Here is a 13,113-nt window from a genome sequence, read left to right on the forward strand (position 1 = left end):
TAAAAAATGTTTCGTATTTATTTTGTAGCTGCCCCAGTATGAGTGACAGCACTCTGTCTATACTCGAGAATGGAGTATCCTCCCAAGGTCGATTTCAGCTTCAGGCCTTTAGAAAATTCGGAAACTTCAGCACTATGTACTTACATTGTCAGGTACACTTGTGCAATACAACAATAGATTCCTGTTACCCGGTAAGTAACATTAAATACTCCTCCATGTCTGTTTTTAGACCTAGAACCCACTTATTCTACCAATATCATGTCTAAGACCCTATCACATTTCAAGCCTATATTAGTTGTACTGCATGTGTAAGAAATAGTTTAAGGTAGTCTAAGGTGGGCTGCATTCACCCATCGAAGGCTAAAACAGTGGGAGTCTTTTTACATGTATGTCAAAGCCTTCTGTAGGAGGTACATGTGTAGTGGATATGTCATATATGTTGTGAACAAGTCAACTAAGGGAAAACTGTTATACCAATTTATAAAATATTTTAACACAAAATATAAGGCAGATGAGTCCATAAGTTTCAGGGGGCTTTTGCCATAGTTAAAACTCTCCAGAGGAGAGGCTTTCTATGGGAACCCCCATAGAAAACCTCTCCTGCTCTGGACAGTTCCTGTCTCGGCCAGAGATGTCAGCAGAGAGCATTGTGTCAGACTGAAAATTAAACAACATTTTCTGCAGGACATACAGCCAATAAGTAATTTTTTTTAATAGAAGTAAATTACAAATCTATATAACTTTCTAACACTAGTTTTTTGGAAAGAAAAGGATTTTCGCTGGATAACTCCTTTAAAAGTGTGTGTTTGACATTTTTTTTTCCACCAGATAGATAAACAAAGACCATGGAGCAGATTTATTATTGCAAAGACACCAGAAGTCTGGCTCAATTTGTGCCCAAAAGGGGCATGGCTTGACATTTAGAATTATGCACACATATTGGCATAAAGTGAGCCAACCTATATGTGGTATAAATTTTACAATACATTTTACAATAGAAGAGCTTTTTTAGGGTTGGGTAACTATAACTTTGCCAAAACACCACAGGGGCACAACTTCTGTCAGAAGGGGTCTGAGGGGGGTTGTTACTATTACTATGTAGGGGGAAAAAGGGGCAATATACCTGTGACATGGGCATTAAGGGAGCACTATTATTGTGAGGAGAACACATTTTGGAGTGGCACATTTCCAGTGTAGGGGAACTTTGAGGCAGCACTATTACAATGACAGGTGGGTGCAAATTTAAAAAGGACACTCTTAGGGGGACATTTCGCCCCCTTTTCCCTGGCTTGCGCCTCCCGAATGCCCCACTCGCCCTATGGGCGGGCTGGGGGGGGCGTAACAAGGCGGTGAGGAGTTGTCCCCTACTCCCGCGCCTCATTTATCATGATTTACGCCTGCTCGCAGGTGTAAATCATGATCCAAATCTACACCTTTTGGGAGCAGGTGTATATTTAGTACGCCGGGCCAAGGTTCGGGTGCCCGGTCGGCCGGATTCACTAAAAGGCGTGCGCCTCTTAGGGAATCCTGTTGGGGAAAAGGGGGCGGGTCTAATATAAGTACAAGTACGCCGGTCTTCATAAATCCCCCCCCCCCTTAATGCAAAGGGACGTGCTGGTATTATGTAAGATTTTACTTTCATCTGAGGCACTAAATGTTTGCCATTGTTTTGGAGGATTCCTTTAATTATGGAAGCAGCTGTAGGCACAATATTACGAAAAGTAACATGTTGGTACTGTTAAAAGTGTAGAAATCTCTGTATGCCTGGGCTAAATGGAAAAGCAATAGAAAAGCGGACAATTAGTGGACGATTAGAGAAGACAACACCTTTTATTCAGCAGATGGAATGGTACTGTAATACAGTCTTCAGAGGCTGTGTAGAAATCACTAGGCTGTGCCTCTGCAGTTATAACCATACATTACCCAGGATGGAGGCCCACTCAGGCCTCAGATAGGCTTTGCCCTCTTCTTTCTAAACCTCTAGCTATACCTCTGATTCTGGTTCTACTTGATAACATAATACATTTATTAGGTGATTACAACAAACTACAATAATTTCTTTACTCAAACTGATCAATATTTAATGATACTTACAGATTTGTTCTGGAACAAACCAAGCATTTACTGTTAAAGGAGCGCAACTTGAGACCATATCGCTGGGCCCTCTCTTCAATTCAGGTAATGGTTTCATTCCGTTTCCTGTAATAACTTTTATTGCACTTACAGGTAAAAAGGATATTGCTTTAAAGGTGTTGTTCCATTATTACAAGTTATCCCCCTATCCTAAGAATAGCAGATAACTATCTGATCAGACTGCTAAGACCCTCCCACAATCTTAGGAACAGGGGCTCATCCCCTTTGCTACTTTATTAATTCTTTATGGGAGTTGTGGAGATAACAAAATGCTTTACTGTACTATAGTGAATGAATGGAGAGGCAACAGGCATGCGTGTCTGGACACTCTATTCTGATGTGAGACTTTGGTACCCGCTCTTGAGATTGTGGGGGTACGAGCAGTCAAACCCTGAGCATTTAGATAGTTATCCCCTATCACAAAGAATAGGGGATAATTTGCAATTATGGGATAACCCCTATAAGAACTGACATGTAACACAAATTATTTTGTGTAATGTTATATTCACTCAAATATAAACACCATGTTATAGTTTCTGATTCTAGATTAGGGGTGTCAAACTGCAAACTACAAAACTACAATTCCCAGCATGCCTGGACAGCTAAAGCTCTGGAAAGTCATGTTCAACTGGGCACTGTGGGCATTTACTGTGGGCTTCATTTACAGTATATGAATTCTCAAAATACAAGATATACTGGATGTTATTTATAAGGTAAGTATTAGGCAATTTTTTTTATTTAGTAAAACAAATTATATTGTATATATGTTTTGAAAATACAAAATATAAACTAAAATATAAGTATTCAAAATCAAATAATCAAAATGTAAAAAGTGCTAATATTTTCGGTGACTGAAAAAGATAAAACAAACTTAAAAAATAAAATACAAATTCTGGTAAAAATAAAATAAAAAATGTATTAAGTACACAATAGAAACAAATAACTAAATAAATAAAAAGAAATATATATAAAAAAAACAACAAAAGTTAAATTACATTAATATCATTCTTATGATAAAATAACACTTTATATAGAAAAAAGATTAACTGATTAAAACAAAAGCGCTATTCTTTACATTTTTATTTAAAAACAGTTTGTTTGTTTGTTTGTTGAGTAAAACGTGATAAAAAAAAAACTTGGTAATTTGTATTACTTAACATTCTGATATCATTAAAACCTTTTACATGTAAGTTATTATTGTATGAAAAATATCAAAATACAGCTTGTGTTTACAATTATTTTACGTTCATGAAACCTGGGCATCTCAACTCTCTGAGCCTCCATTGAACATTCATATTAACTTGTAAACTTGAGAGCCAAAGTGGCAAATCTGGCAATAATGGAATGATCTAGATTCTTCCAGCTATTAACCAACAAGTTAGATTGTAAATGTGAATACTGTACATACTGTATGTGCGGGAGTTTTTTTCAGACTGGACACTAAGATTAATTGAAACTCTTGACTCTACAGATCTGGTAAGTAATACTATAATTAGAGAATTTGATTTACATAATAATTTACATTTCTAACCATGTACACAGAGTAAAATCAAATAAAAATAGACAGTAAAATAAGTATTAAACACAACCATATTTTCAATGTTATATTGTGGTACATTAAAGTCTGTGGGAAAATTTCTGGGCACACATTGTAAAAAACAAACATTTGTGTCCAGGTTGTTGTTTTTACATATACTTTAACGTAGCTTTTTTATTTTTTTTTCTTCTTATTTTGCTTTTATTTTTCTGTGTTTAAACATAGCCTTATAGATATTTTAGAATTCAAGTATTAACTTTTCTTATTACATTGATAATTTATTTTTTGTTCATCGTATTCTCGAATTGAAGTGTTTATCCAGGTAAGTTACAGTAATTTATAATACTGATATTAACACCAAGAGCATAGAAAGCAGGCACTCAGGCCTAAGTAAAAGTGCAGCTTTAGGCTATGTTCACACTACGTAAGTCTCCGGACCTAGCGCGTTCCATGAATAAGCGGACGGAGATTTACGTAGTTTGCGTACAATGGAAAGTATACGATCTACGGCTGCACAATTCACACTACGTAAGAACTTACGCCATGATCGTATGCGGCGCCGTAAAAAATGAACCAGACCATTGTTTGAGGACAAAAATGCTGTAACTTACGCCTGTAGGGTAACGCGCGGTCCCGTACGTAGTGATGATTTCTTCATTTTTGCACTTTTCTTTGCCAATCCAAAAGGTTCTGTGGGGTGTCCGGGGCTAGGCGAAGATTTCAAAGTAAAAGACTGCTGTCAGATCGCTACGTAGGGTGCTCGGGAAGCGTAAGTAGACTACGGGCGTAAGTTCGCGGACCGTACGTAGCCGTCCGCAACTTACGTAAATCCCCGGCCGGAGTTTAACACGTATATGTCCGCCCGCGAAACTATGCGCCCGGACATATACGTAGTTTGAACATAGCCTTACTTAGGAGAGCCCAACCTCCTTATATGAGAACCTGCTCCAGGCTACTTATTAGGAAGCAGGTAAAGGTAATTGGTCTGATGATATTACTGCGCTTCTTTTTACTTCTTTCCAACAAAGGAAGAGGTTAGGTGTGGGAAGTCAGCATGATCCGGCACTATTAGGGGTTCTGTTTTTCAAACACAATGACCAAGACTTATTCATGGCTTGCCAGCTGCAAAGTTGCAATTTTTTTGTGCCAATAAGGCATTTGGTGTGGAGGCTGGATGGAAAGATGAACCTAGCTGCTGTCAAGACAAGAACACTAGTGATGAGCGAATAGTGAAATATTTGAATATTCGATATTCGTACAAATATCTCCCGAATATTCAAATATGCGATCGAATATTCGATCCCATTAAAGTCAATGGGAACAAGTATTCCATTATTGAAAAAACATCTATTCGACCACTTGAAGGTAAAAAGCAGAAGCTGGGGAATTTGAACGCTTATCGAATATTTATCGAATATTCGGCGAACTATTCGATAATACTCAATAGATCGTATACGTTACTATTTGATCAAATATCCATTCGATTGAACAGTATTCGCTCATCACTAAAGAATACATTAGAGCAACAGTTGGGCTATGTTCCCACAACAACTGCCATACTTTGTGCAAAAACATACATTGCCTTGTCTTCTATGGGATCCCGGCCGGAGCGTATGCACATCGTATACGCTCCGGCCGGGATCCCTCGCGGCACCGCAAAGAACTGACATGTTAGTTTTCTGCGGCCACTATTCAGTGAATAGCGGCAGGAGAAAACAATGTCAGCGCAGACTATGAAGCGAGCGGCTCCAGCCGCAAGCTTCATAGTGTGCAGTGGTGAGTTCTGATGCGGGCGCGCACTGATGCACGGGTCACAGGCGGATCACGGAACGGCTGGTCTCTTATGCCATGTGAACATGGCCTAAGAGTTTAAGCTGCTTTAACGGTATAAAAAAGACTAATCTGGGAGATGGTTTTGAGGTGCGATGAAATAGGTTCTTGTTTGTGAATTTTAAATTTTTAGAGCCTTAATAGGTCATGTCGCAGAAGGGACACGTACCACGTAGAACCAGATCATACTGGCTTGAGGAATTTACATGATGCTGCACAGAATTGTCCTATACGTGAAGGTGAGTGAATTATTTTACTAGACTCAAATTCAAGAAAAGATACTGTTAGGATTATGCTATATAGCTACTTTTTCAGTAAAGAAGTAGTAAGTATTATATATATATATATATATATATATATATATATATATATAAACACAAGGTCCATAGAAAAAGAACAAATGCAGTTGCTTCACCTACCACCAGCAAAGGCAGATGAAATGAAAGCTAGAAAGATAACCCCCCCCCCCCCCCCCAGCCAACTTGTCTATTGATTTTTCTCCCCAATATGATTTTTAGAAACTGCTCCTTTAGTAAAATGATGTTCCCCTTAATGCACCAAAGGCCACTATTTTTTAGCTATTTTTTTTTTTTTTTAAAACTTAGCTTAAAAGATTATACATTGGAATGACATCCAGATTGAAGCTTTGCCATGCTGTCGTACTGATGCAGATAAGCGGATGAGAGTCGCAATGGAAATTATTGGAGAGATACTGCCAGCATCATGCCACATCGGTGAAGAAAAGGGAGAAGAAGAAGGAGCATTTCCTGCATCACTGAACTTCATAGGGGAGGAAGGCTTTCAAAGCAAGGGAAAGCACTATGGAAGTGGAACCATGTTTGCTGAGGACTAGGATTGTGAGAAGAAACTATGCAGAAGATGCATAATAAAATGGTGAGCTGTGTTGGGGTCTAGCAATAAAAGGGAAGCCAAGTTGGGGACAATGAAAATGAGGGGAGTCCTGCTCAGGACCAGGAATAAAAGTGATATGCTGGGAACTAGTACTTTGGCAGATAGGTACACACACTATTTGGGGATTTTTCATCATTATTTGAGTTTCTTTCTGTATTATTCATATTTCCTGACTCTTTAACACTTTACCTGCATGTTTTATTTCATTCTGGCAACTTCCTGTGATATAACGTTCCCACGGGAAATGGCCACTCAGCATATACTATATAGTACTGTCTATGCTAAAAGGCCATTTCTTGTGGGTACTGCCCATCACTGGAAATTGTCAGAATGATGACATAGTCGGACAGCTGCCAGCCAGGGAAGCAGCAACTGTAGAAGAACACGACAGGTAAGCATACCACACTGTTGTGTCCCTGGAAAAAGTGTAATTTAGGTCGGACAACCCCTTTAAGGGTGCGTTCACACCTACAGGATCTGCAGCAGATCTGCAGCAGATTTGATGCTGTGTTCAGTTATTTAAATGAAATCTGCTGCAGAAAATCAGCTGCAGATCCTGTAGGTGTGAACGCACCATAAATAGGCACTGCTGTTTAAAGAAACTTTTCATAACTCAGTAGTAATGTAAAGGTCCTATTACAAGGGGTGATTATTTGCTGACTAGGCCAATATTGCCCTGTGCAATGGATCTAGCTGTCAATCGGCAAATGTTCATTTACTTTCCATGGGAGAAATGGAGGGATGGACCTGAGGAGAGATGCTATATGTCTTCTGCACAGAGAAAACCACAAGAGGTCTTAGACCATCTTACAGGTACTTGCTGAGTATGGCTATGTTCACACAACGTATATTTTCGTAAAATCACTTTCATTATTACGAGAATATACGTTGCATTGCTGTCTATGGGATTCCGTCCGGAGTGTATACACATGGTATACGCTCAGGCCGGGATCCCTAGCGGGCACTCAAACTGCTGACATGTCAGTTTTCTACGTCCGCTATTCATTGAATAAAGGCCATAGAGAACCCTGTCAGTGAACACTGTGGAGCAAGCGGATGCTGCCGCTCGCTCCATAGTGTGCTGTGGGGAGTTCTGATGGGGGCGTGCACGTATGTGCCCATATCAGAACTCTGCGGCCATAAAGATCATCCGACCGGTGCTGTAGTACCGGCTGGGATGATCTTTTCAGAGACCGGCAATCAGTGATGAGCAATGAACACCAATATAAACATAAAAATTAAAGGGGTTGTCCAGGGAAAAAAAAATTCTTTCAAATCAACTGGTGTCAGAAACTTATATAGATTTGTAATTTACTTCTATTTAAAAATCTCAAGGCTTCACATACTTATAAGCTGCTGAGTGTCCTGCAGGAAGTTTGTTTATTTACATTCAGAAACAGTGCTCTCTGCTGACATCTCTGACCGAGTCAGGAACTATCCAGAGCAGGAGAGGTTTTCTATGCGGATTTGCTGCTGCTCTGGACTCGGCAAGAGATGTCAGCAGAGAGCACTGTTTCTGAATGTAAATAAAACAACATTTCCTGCACGACACACAACAGTTTATAAGTATGGTAAGACTTGAGATTTTTAAATAGAAGTAAATTACAAATCTATATAACTTTCTGACACCAGTTGATTGTTGATTTGAAAGAATTTTTTTCCCCCTGGACAATATGAAAGTTTTTTTGTTTTTTTTTTCTAAATGCCCATTTAATTCTCCTTCCTGACCCATAATAAAAAAATAAAAATAAAATAATATATATATATATATATATATATATATATATGGTCACATGCGGAATTGTCAAGAGAAACACGTAGAGATGTTAAAAAAAAAAAGTGAATTTTAATGCTTTCTAGTCGTGTATTTAATATATGTTTTAATTATATATTTTTATTTTGTAAACTTTTAGTAAAACTTTTAAACTTGCCATGACTAGTTTAAAAGGGAGCTGACCATGAAGGGGAAAAGCGGTAATGATAAACTCAAGAAGAAGCATTATATATATAAACGATGCAGCTCATGTACCTCAAAGATATCATAGATGTAGGGGGTAGGTATTTTTCTATTGTTTCCGATGCATGGGACTATGCTAAGTTGCAGAGGAACTCTTGCACCCTGGCATACTTCCATCCACCACAGCCCGTGGAAGGTTGCCTATGTCTGGAGGGCATAGTGGGCATATGGAGCTATACTAGGTTGCAGGGCATATCATTTGGTAGGCAAGATTTATCTGTTTGCTGATGACACAAGTGTGCAATAGGATCGATGTTCCTGGAGGTGTCAGTAATATAAAATATTATTTAGCTTTACTAGATAAGTGGTCCAAACAACGGAAACTGCAGTTTAATGTTTCCAAATGTAAAATAATGCACTTGGGGAGGAGGAATCCTCTATCCGAGTATCACATCGGCAGTTCTGTGTTGGCAAAGACTTCAGAAGAGAAGGATTTACAGATGGTGATTTCTAGCAGCTTTAAAATGAGTCCCCAATGCAACCAGGTGGTAGGGAAAGCAAATCGTATGCTGGGCTGTATAGCTAGAGGTATAACCAGTAGGAAGAGGGAGATTGTGATCCCGCTGTATAGAGCTCTGGTGAGATCACATCTGGAATACTGTGTCCAAATCTAGAGACCTCACCTAAAAAAAAGATATTGATAAAATAGAACGGGTCCAAAAATGGGCCACAAAAATGATGGAGGGTGTGAGCCATAAAACATGTCAGAAAAGACTTAAAAATTTAAATCTGTATAGTCTGGATGAAAAAAGGAAAGGGGGAACATGATCTAAACTTTTGATTATGTTAGTTTGATTAGGTTAGTTAGGGGAAAGATCAGAAGCAACATGAAAAAATATTACTTAACTAAAAGAGTAGTAGATGTTTGGAACAGACTTCCAGTAAATGGGGTTTGTAAATCTACAATAACAGAATTAAACCTGCCTGGGATTAACATATATACATATATCTATCCTAAGATAATAAGAAGGGTAATACTAATAGGGCAAACTAGATGGACACAGTTTTTTTTTGTTTGTTTGTTTTTTGTGCCGACACTCTTCTATGTTTTTAAGTTTAGCCTGGAATAAATCCATCTGACACAACCTGTGAAGTGTTGCCAATGTCTGGAAGGCACAGTGGGACACATGGAGCTATGCTAGGTTGCAAGACAGCTCCTTCAGCCTGACATACTTTCATCCAACACAACCTGAGGATTGCACTTGCATATACACTGTAAAATAGAATTTTTGTTGGTGGAGGATAACAAATTATTTATCTTTGCAGAACCTCCAGCAAGTTGGAACAGGTGGCACCACTAGATGAGACAGCACAGTTTGTGTTGGAGGAGACCCAAACCTTCAACCATCACAGAGGCAATCACAGAGATGACATCAACTGGCACTGCGGAAGTGTCAGTTGAATTATTTTGAAGACATTACTTCCATGGGCCAGTAACCCAGGTCATCAGGTTGAATAACTCCTGTCCCTGAGATGTGGGCCACAATTGAACAACAGGTCCTGGAGATCCGAAAAACAGATCAGTTTGAGCACACCATGGGACTATGTTCACACTGTGGGGGAGAGAAAAGGTATCCTTTTTTATTAAAAAAAAAAAAAGAAAAGGCAGTTATTACCATGTTATATAAGAAGCCAATGGAATGCATTGAAGTCAATGGAATGATGGCCGTCATATGCACATAGTGAATTGAATAATGGACGTTTTTTGCGTAGACCTCAAATTAATGTTCATGACAAATATTTGTTTTTTAATTTTTTACACACACTTTTTTTCACTATCCTTTCATCATTTTTACTTCTAAAATTAATGGGCCTTCAAAAAGAACCCCACCCAAAAGCGCCTGAACTAGAATAATGTACCATTGTAATGACGGAAAATGCAAAAAGACAGTTGTCATTTTAAGGGGGGGAAAGAACAGAAAAAAAGTCATGTAAACAGCCTGGGAACGATGTTGAAGAGAGTCCCCATGGAGAAATAATTTGACTGTCAAGCTGCTTTGATGGCTCTCCTCGCTGTCTTTGAGAGCTACCAAGACCCTCACCCAATGAATGTTCCAACAGTGGGAGAGCGCAGCCTTGTCATCGACAGTAATGCCACCACCAACACCACCTTCACAATACAGGTCTATGTATGGCCAAGATTATGCTTGGTACAGCCAAGATTGGCAGTACCCCTGAAGGCCACAATATGGACACCAATAACCATAGCTTCTGAATTTTAAAACCATAGTTCAGTTTATTTTTTTCATTTTATTTATTGTTAAGTTATATTTTTAATAAAAAGTTATTTTCTTTGTGTGTGCGTAAAGAGTTATGTGCTCTCTATCACTCTTGCATGCTCTTTCTATACCTCTCCATACATATGCAGTCAGGGCCGATTCTAGGTTTCCTGCTTCCTGAGGCGAAAATTGAAATGCCCTGCCCCCCCCCCCAAATAACGAATAAACAGATATATACATAAACAGATTTATACATGCTGTATATAGATATATACTAGCAGCAATATACAGCACATATATACTAATAATGAATACATTGCAAAGGTATATTCTTTTTATGGCGTTCACCATGCAGGAATAGTAATGCTGTTTTTGTTTAGTTCAGATATTTCTCTCTCTCTCTCTCTCTCTCTCTCTCTCTCTCTCTCTATATATATATATATATATATATATATATATATATATATATATATATAGTTTCTATAGTCTAAGAGTATGTTCACACTATGGAATACGCTCAAAAATTTCAAGTGGAGACAGTGTAGCAGACTCTGCTTGAAGTTTCACCTGTCCCATTGACTCTATGATATTCTCAAGCTCAATCCGCCGTCCGCCCAAAGAATTGAGCTGGAGAATATCATTGAGTCAATGGGACCAGGTGGAACTTCAAGTGGAGTCTGCCGCACTGTCTCCGCGTGAAATTTCCGAAGTGTGAACATACACTTATAGTTATATATATTTTTGTTTTGATTTTTTTATTTGAAAAACAGGGAAAAGTAGTGATTTGCATTTTTTATACTGTGGTTTAAATTTTTTTTTTTCACCTCTTTTTACAGTACACTGCACTAATAATGTAAGTAGTGTATACTGAATCTTATGGTATTATTACAGTGTGCGGCTATAACTATGGCATCTATGGATTTTCTATTGCTTCCCCAGAAAGGTGAATATGTGTACAGGCGTCTTGGGGGGGGGGGGGGGGGGTGCTAATAACACAACAAAATGCCAGTCACTGGTGACAGATAGCAGCGGGCAACCCTGGGTATAGACTGGACTCAGCTACTAACATCCCTCCATACTTATACAGGGCACATCTGCTGTACATACATACATTCCTGCTGTGTGTCAGCTCTGCTGTGCTGCTGTGGTGCTAGTCCTCCCTCCCCTTCCTCTCTGCTCTGGCACAGACAGCCAGCATAGGAGACCAATTCTTCCTTTCCTATCCAGTCAGGCCAGACAGCAGCCCCCAATGACCGGGCTGTCACTGAGCTAGGGAGAGGGGGTCTGAGGGGGAGGCAGAGGGGTCTGAAGATGCAGAGGTGCCTGGAGCTGTGCTTGCAGATTGGATGCAAGTGGAAAGTGAAAGTAAGGGATTGTGCCGCCTTCTAGTGGAGTAAAGAATCTGCAGCCTGAGGCAGAAAGCTCTTTCTGCCTCATGGTAGAAGCGGCCCTGTATGCAGTATGTGTTTTTGTGTGTGTGTGTGTGTGTGTGTGCGCACGCGTATATATATATATATATATATATATATATATATATATATATTGGTACCTCCATTCTCAAGCTGCTTGTGACTCAAACTGTATTTTCAAGGAAAGTTTGCTTTGGTTCTCAAACTCTTGCTCGGTTCTCAAATACTTCTTGGGCTTGTCTTGAAGTACTCAGTATCGGAACATTTTTGCAAGCATGGATGGTGGGTTGTACATGGTGAGTTTAGCCCTAGTGAGGCTTCACATACAGTACAGTACTGTATAAGACTGCTGGAGTGCATATACAGTACAGTAGTAGTACAGTCAGTGCACCGCTATCTCCTATACTTTACAGTGCTCGGATGGGGGGAACTCTATTCAGTAAAGGATGAATGGGGACTTAGCGACTACTGTTTTATAATAGATGGTTTTGTTGAATGTTTCTTGTGTATAATATACTGTGCATTAAAGTGCTGTTCTGTAATGGACTGTAATGATTAAACTAGGCAGTTTTCAATGTAACATATGAGTACTGTAGGTAATTATTGGTGGGTGCTGGAACCAATGAAGCAAATTTACATTATTTCCTATGGGAAGACACTGCACTGTTCTCAAACTGCCTTCCGTAACCAATTAAGTTTGAGAACCAAGGTACCACTGTGTGTGTGTGTGTGTGTGTGTGTGTGTGTGTGTGTGTGTGTGTAAAAACAAAATTTTGCAGCTCTCAAAGATTTGTGCAAGAAAAACTTCTTCAATTCATGTCTCAAAATTTTTAAGCCAAGTAACACAGGGAGATGTGCCTACATGAGAGATAATACCTACAGTGGACCGTAATACTATATGGTTTCAAAGAGGGAGACCTAACTACTGTTTCGGAGCACAGATCCGTTATGGGGGCACAAAATTATCCAACTAATATGTGGGGGCACAGGGGGACCCATAGGAACACAGAGAGGAGCAACTACAATATGGTGACATGGGGGCCTAACAACTATATA

The 13,113-nt window shown here is 39.2% G+C and overlaps 2 protein-coding genes across 2 annotated transcripts in view; both read left to right on the forward strand.

The window, feature by feature from the left end:
* LOC138801815 (uromodulin-like) overlaps nt 1-6,353 on the forward strand; it is a 43,811-nt gene extending 37,458 nt beyond the window's left edge. The window contains exons 10-12 of the mRNA XM_069984912.1: nt 29-191; nt 5,634-5,739; nt 6,172-6,353. Of these exons, the coding sequence (XP_069841013.1) occupies nt 29-191; nt 5,634-5,739; nt 6,172-6,353 (451 nt within the window). The remainder of the gene's footprint in view (nt 1-28; nt 192-5,633; nt 5,740-6,171) is intronic.
* Nucleotides 6,354-6,690: 337 nt separating this feature from the next.
* Nucleotides 6,691-13,113, forward strand: part of LOC138801816 (uromodulin-like) — a 32,866-nt gene continuing 26,443 nt past the window's right edge. The window contains exons 1-2 of the mRNA XM_069984913.1: nt 6,691-6,803; nt 9,696-9,784. Coding sequence (XP_069841014.1) covers nt 6,691-6,803; nt 9,696-9,784 — 202 coding nt within the window. The remainder of the gene's footprint in view (nt 6,804-9,695; nt 9,785-13,113) is intronic.

Source organism: Dendropsophus ebraccatus, chromosome 9, assembly GCF_027789765.1.
Source record: "Dendropsophus ebraccatus isolate aDenEbr1 chromosome 9, aDenEbr1.pat, whole genome shotgun sequence".
Classification (NCBI taxonomy): Eukaryota; Metazoa; Chordata; class Amphibia; order Anura; family Hylidae; genus Dendropsophus; species Dendropsophus ebraccatus.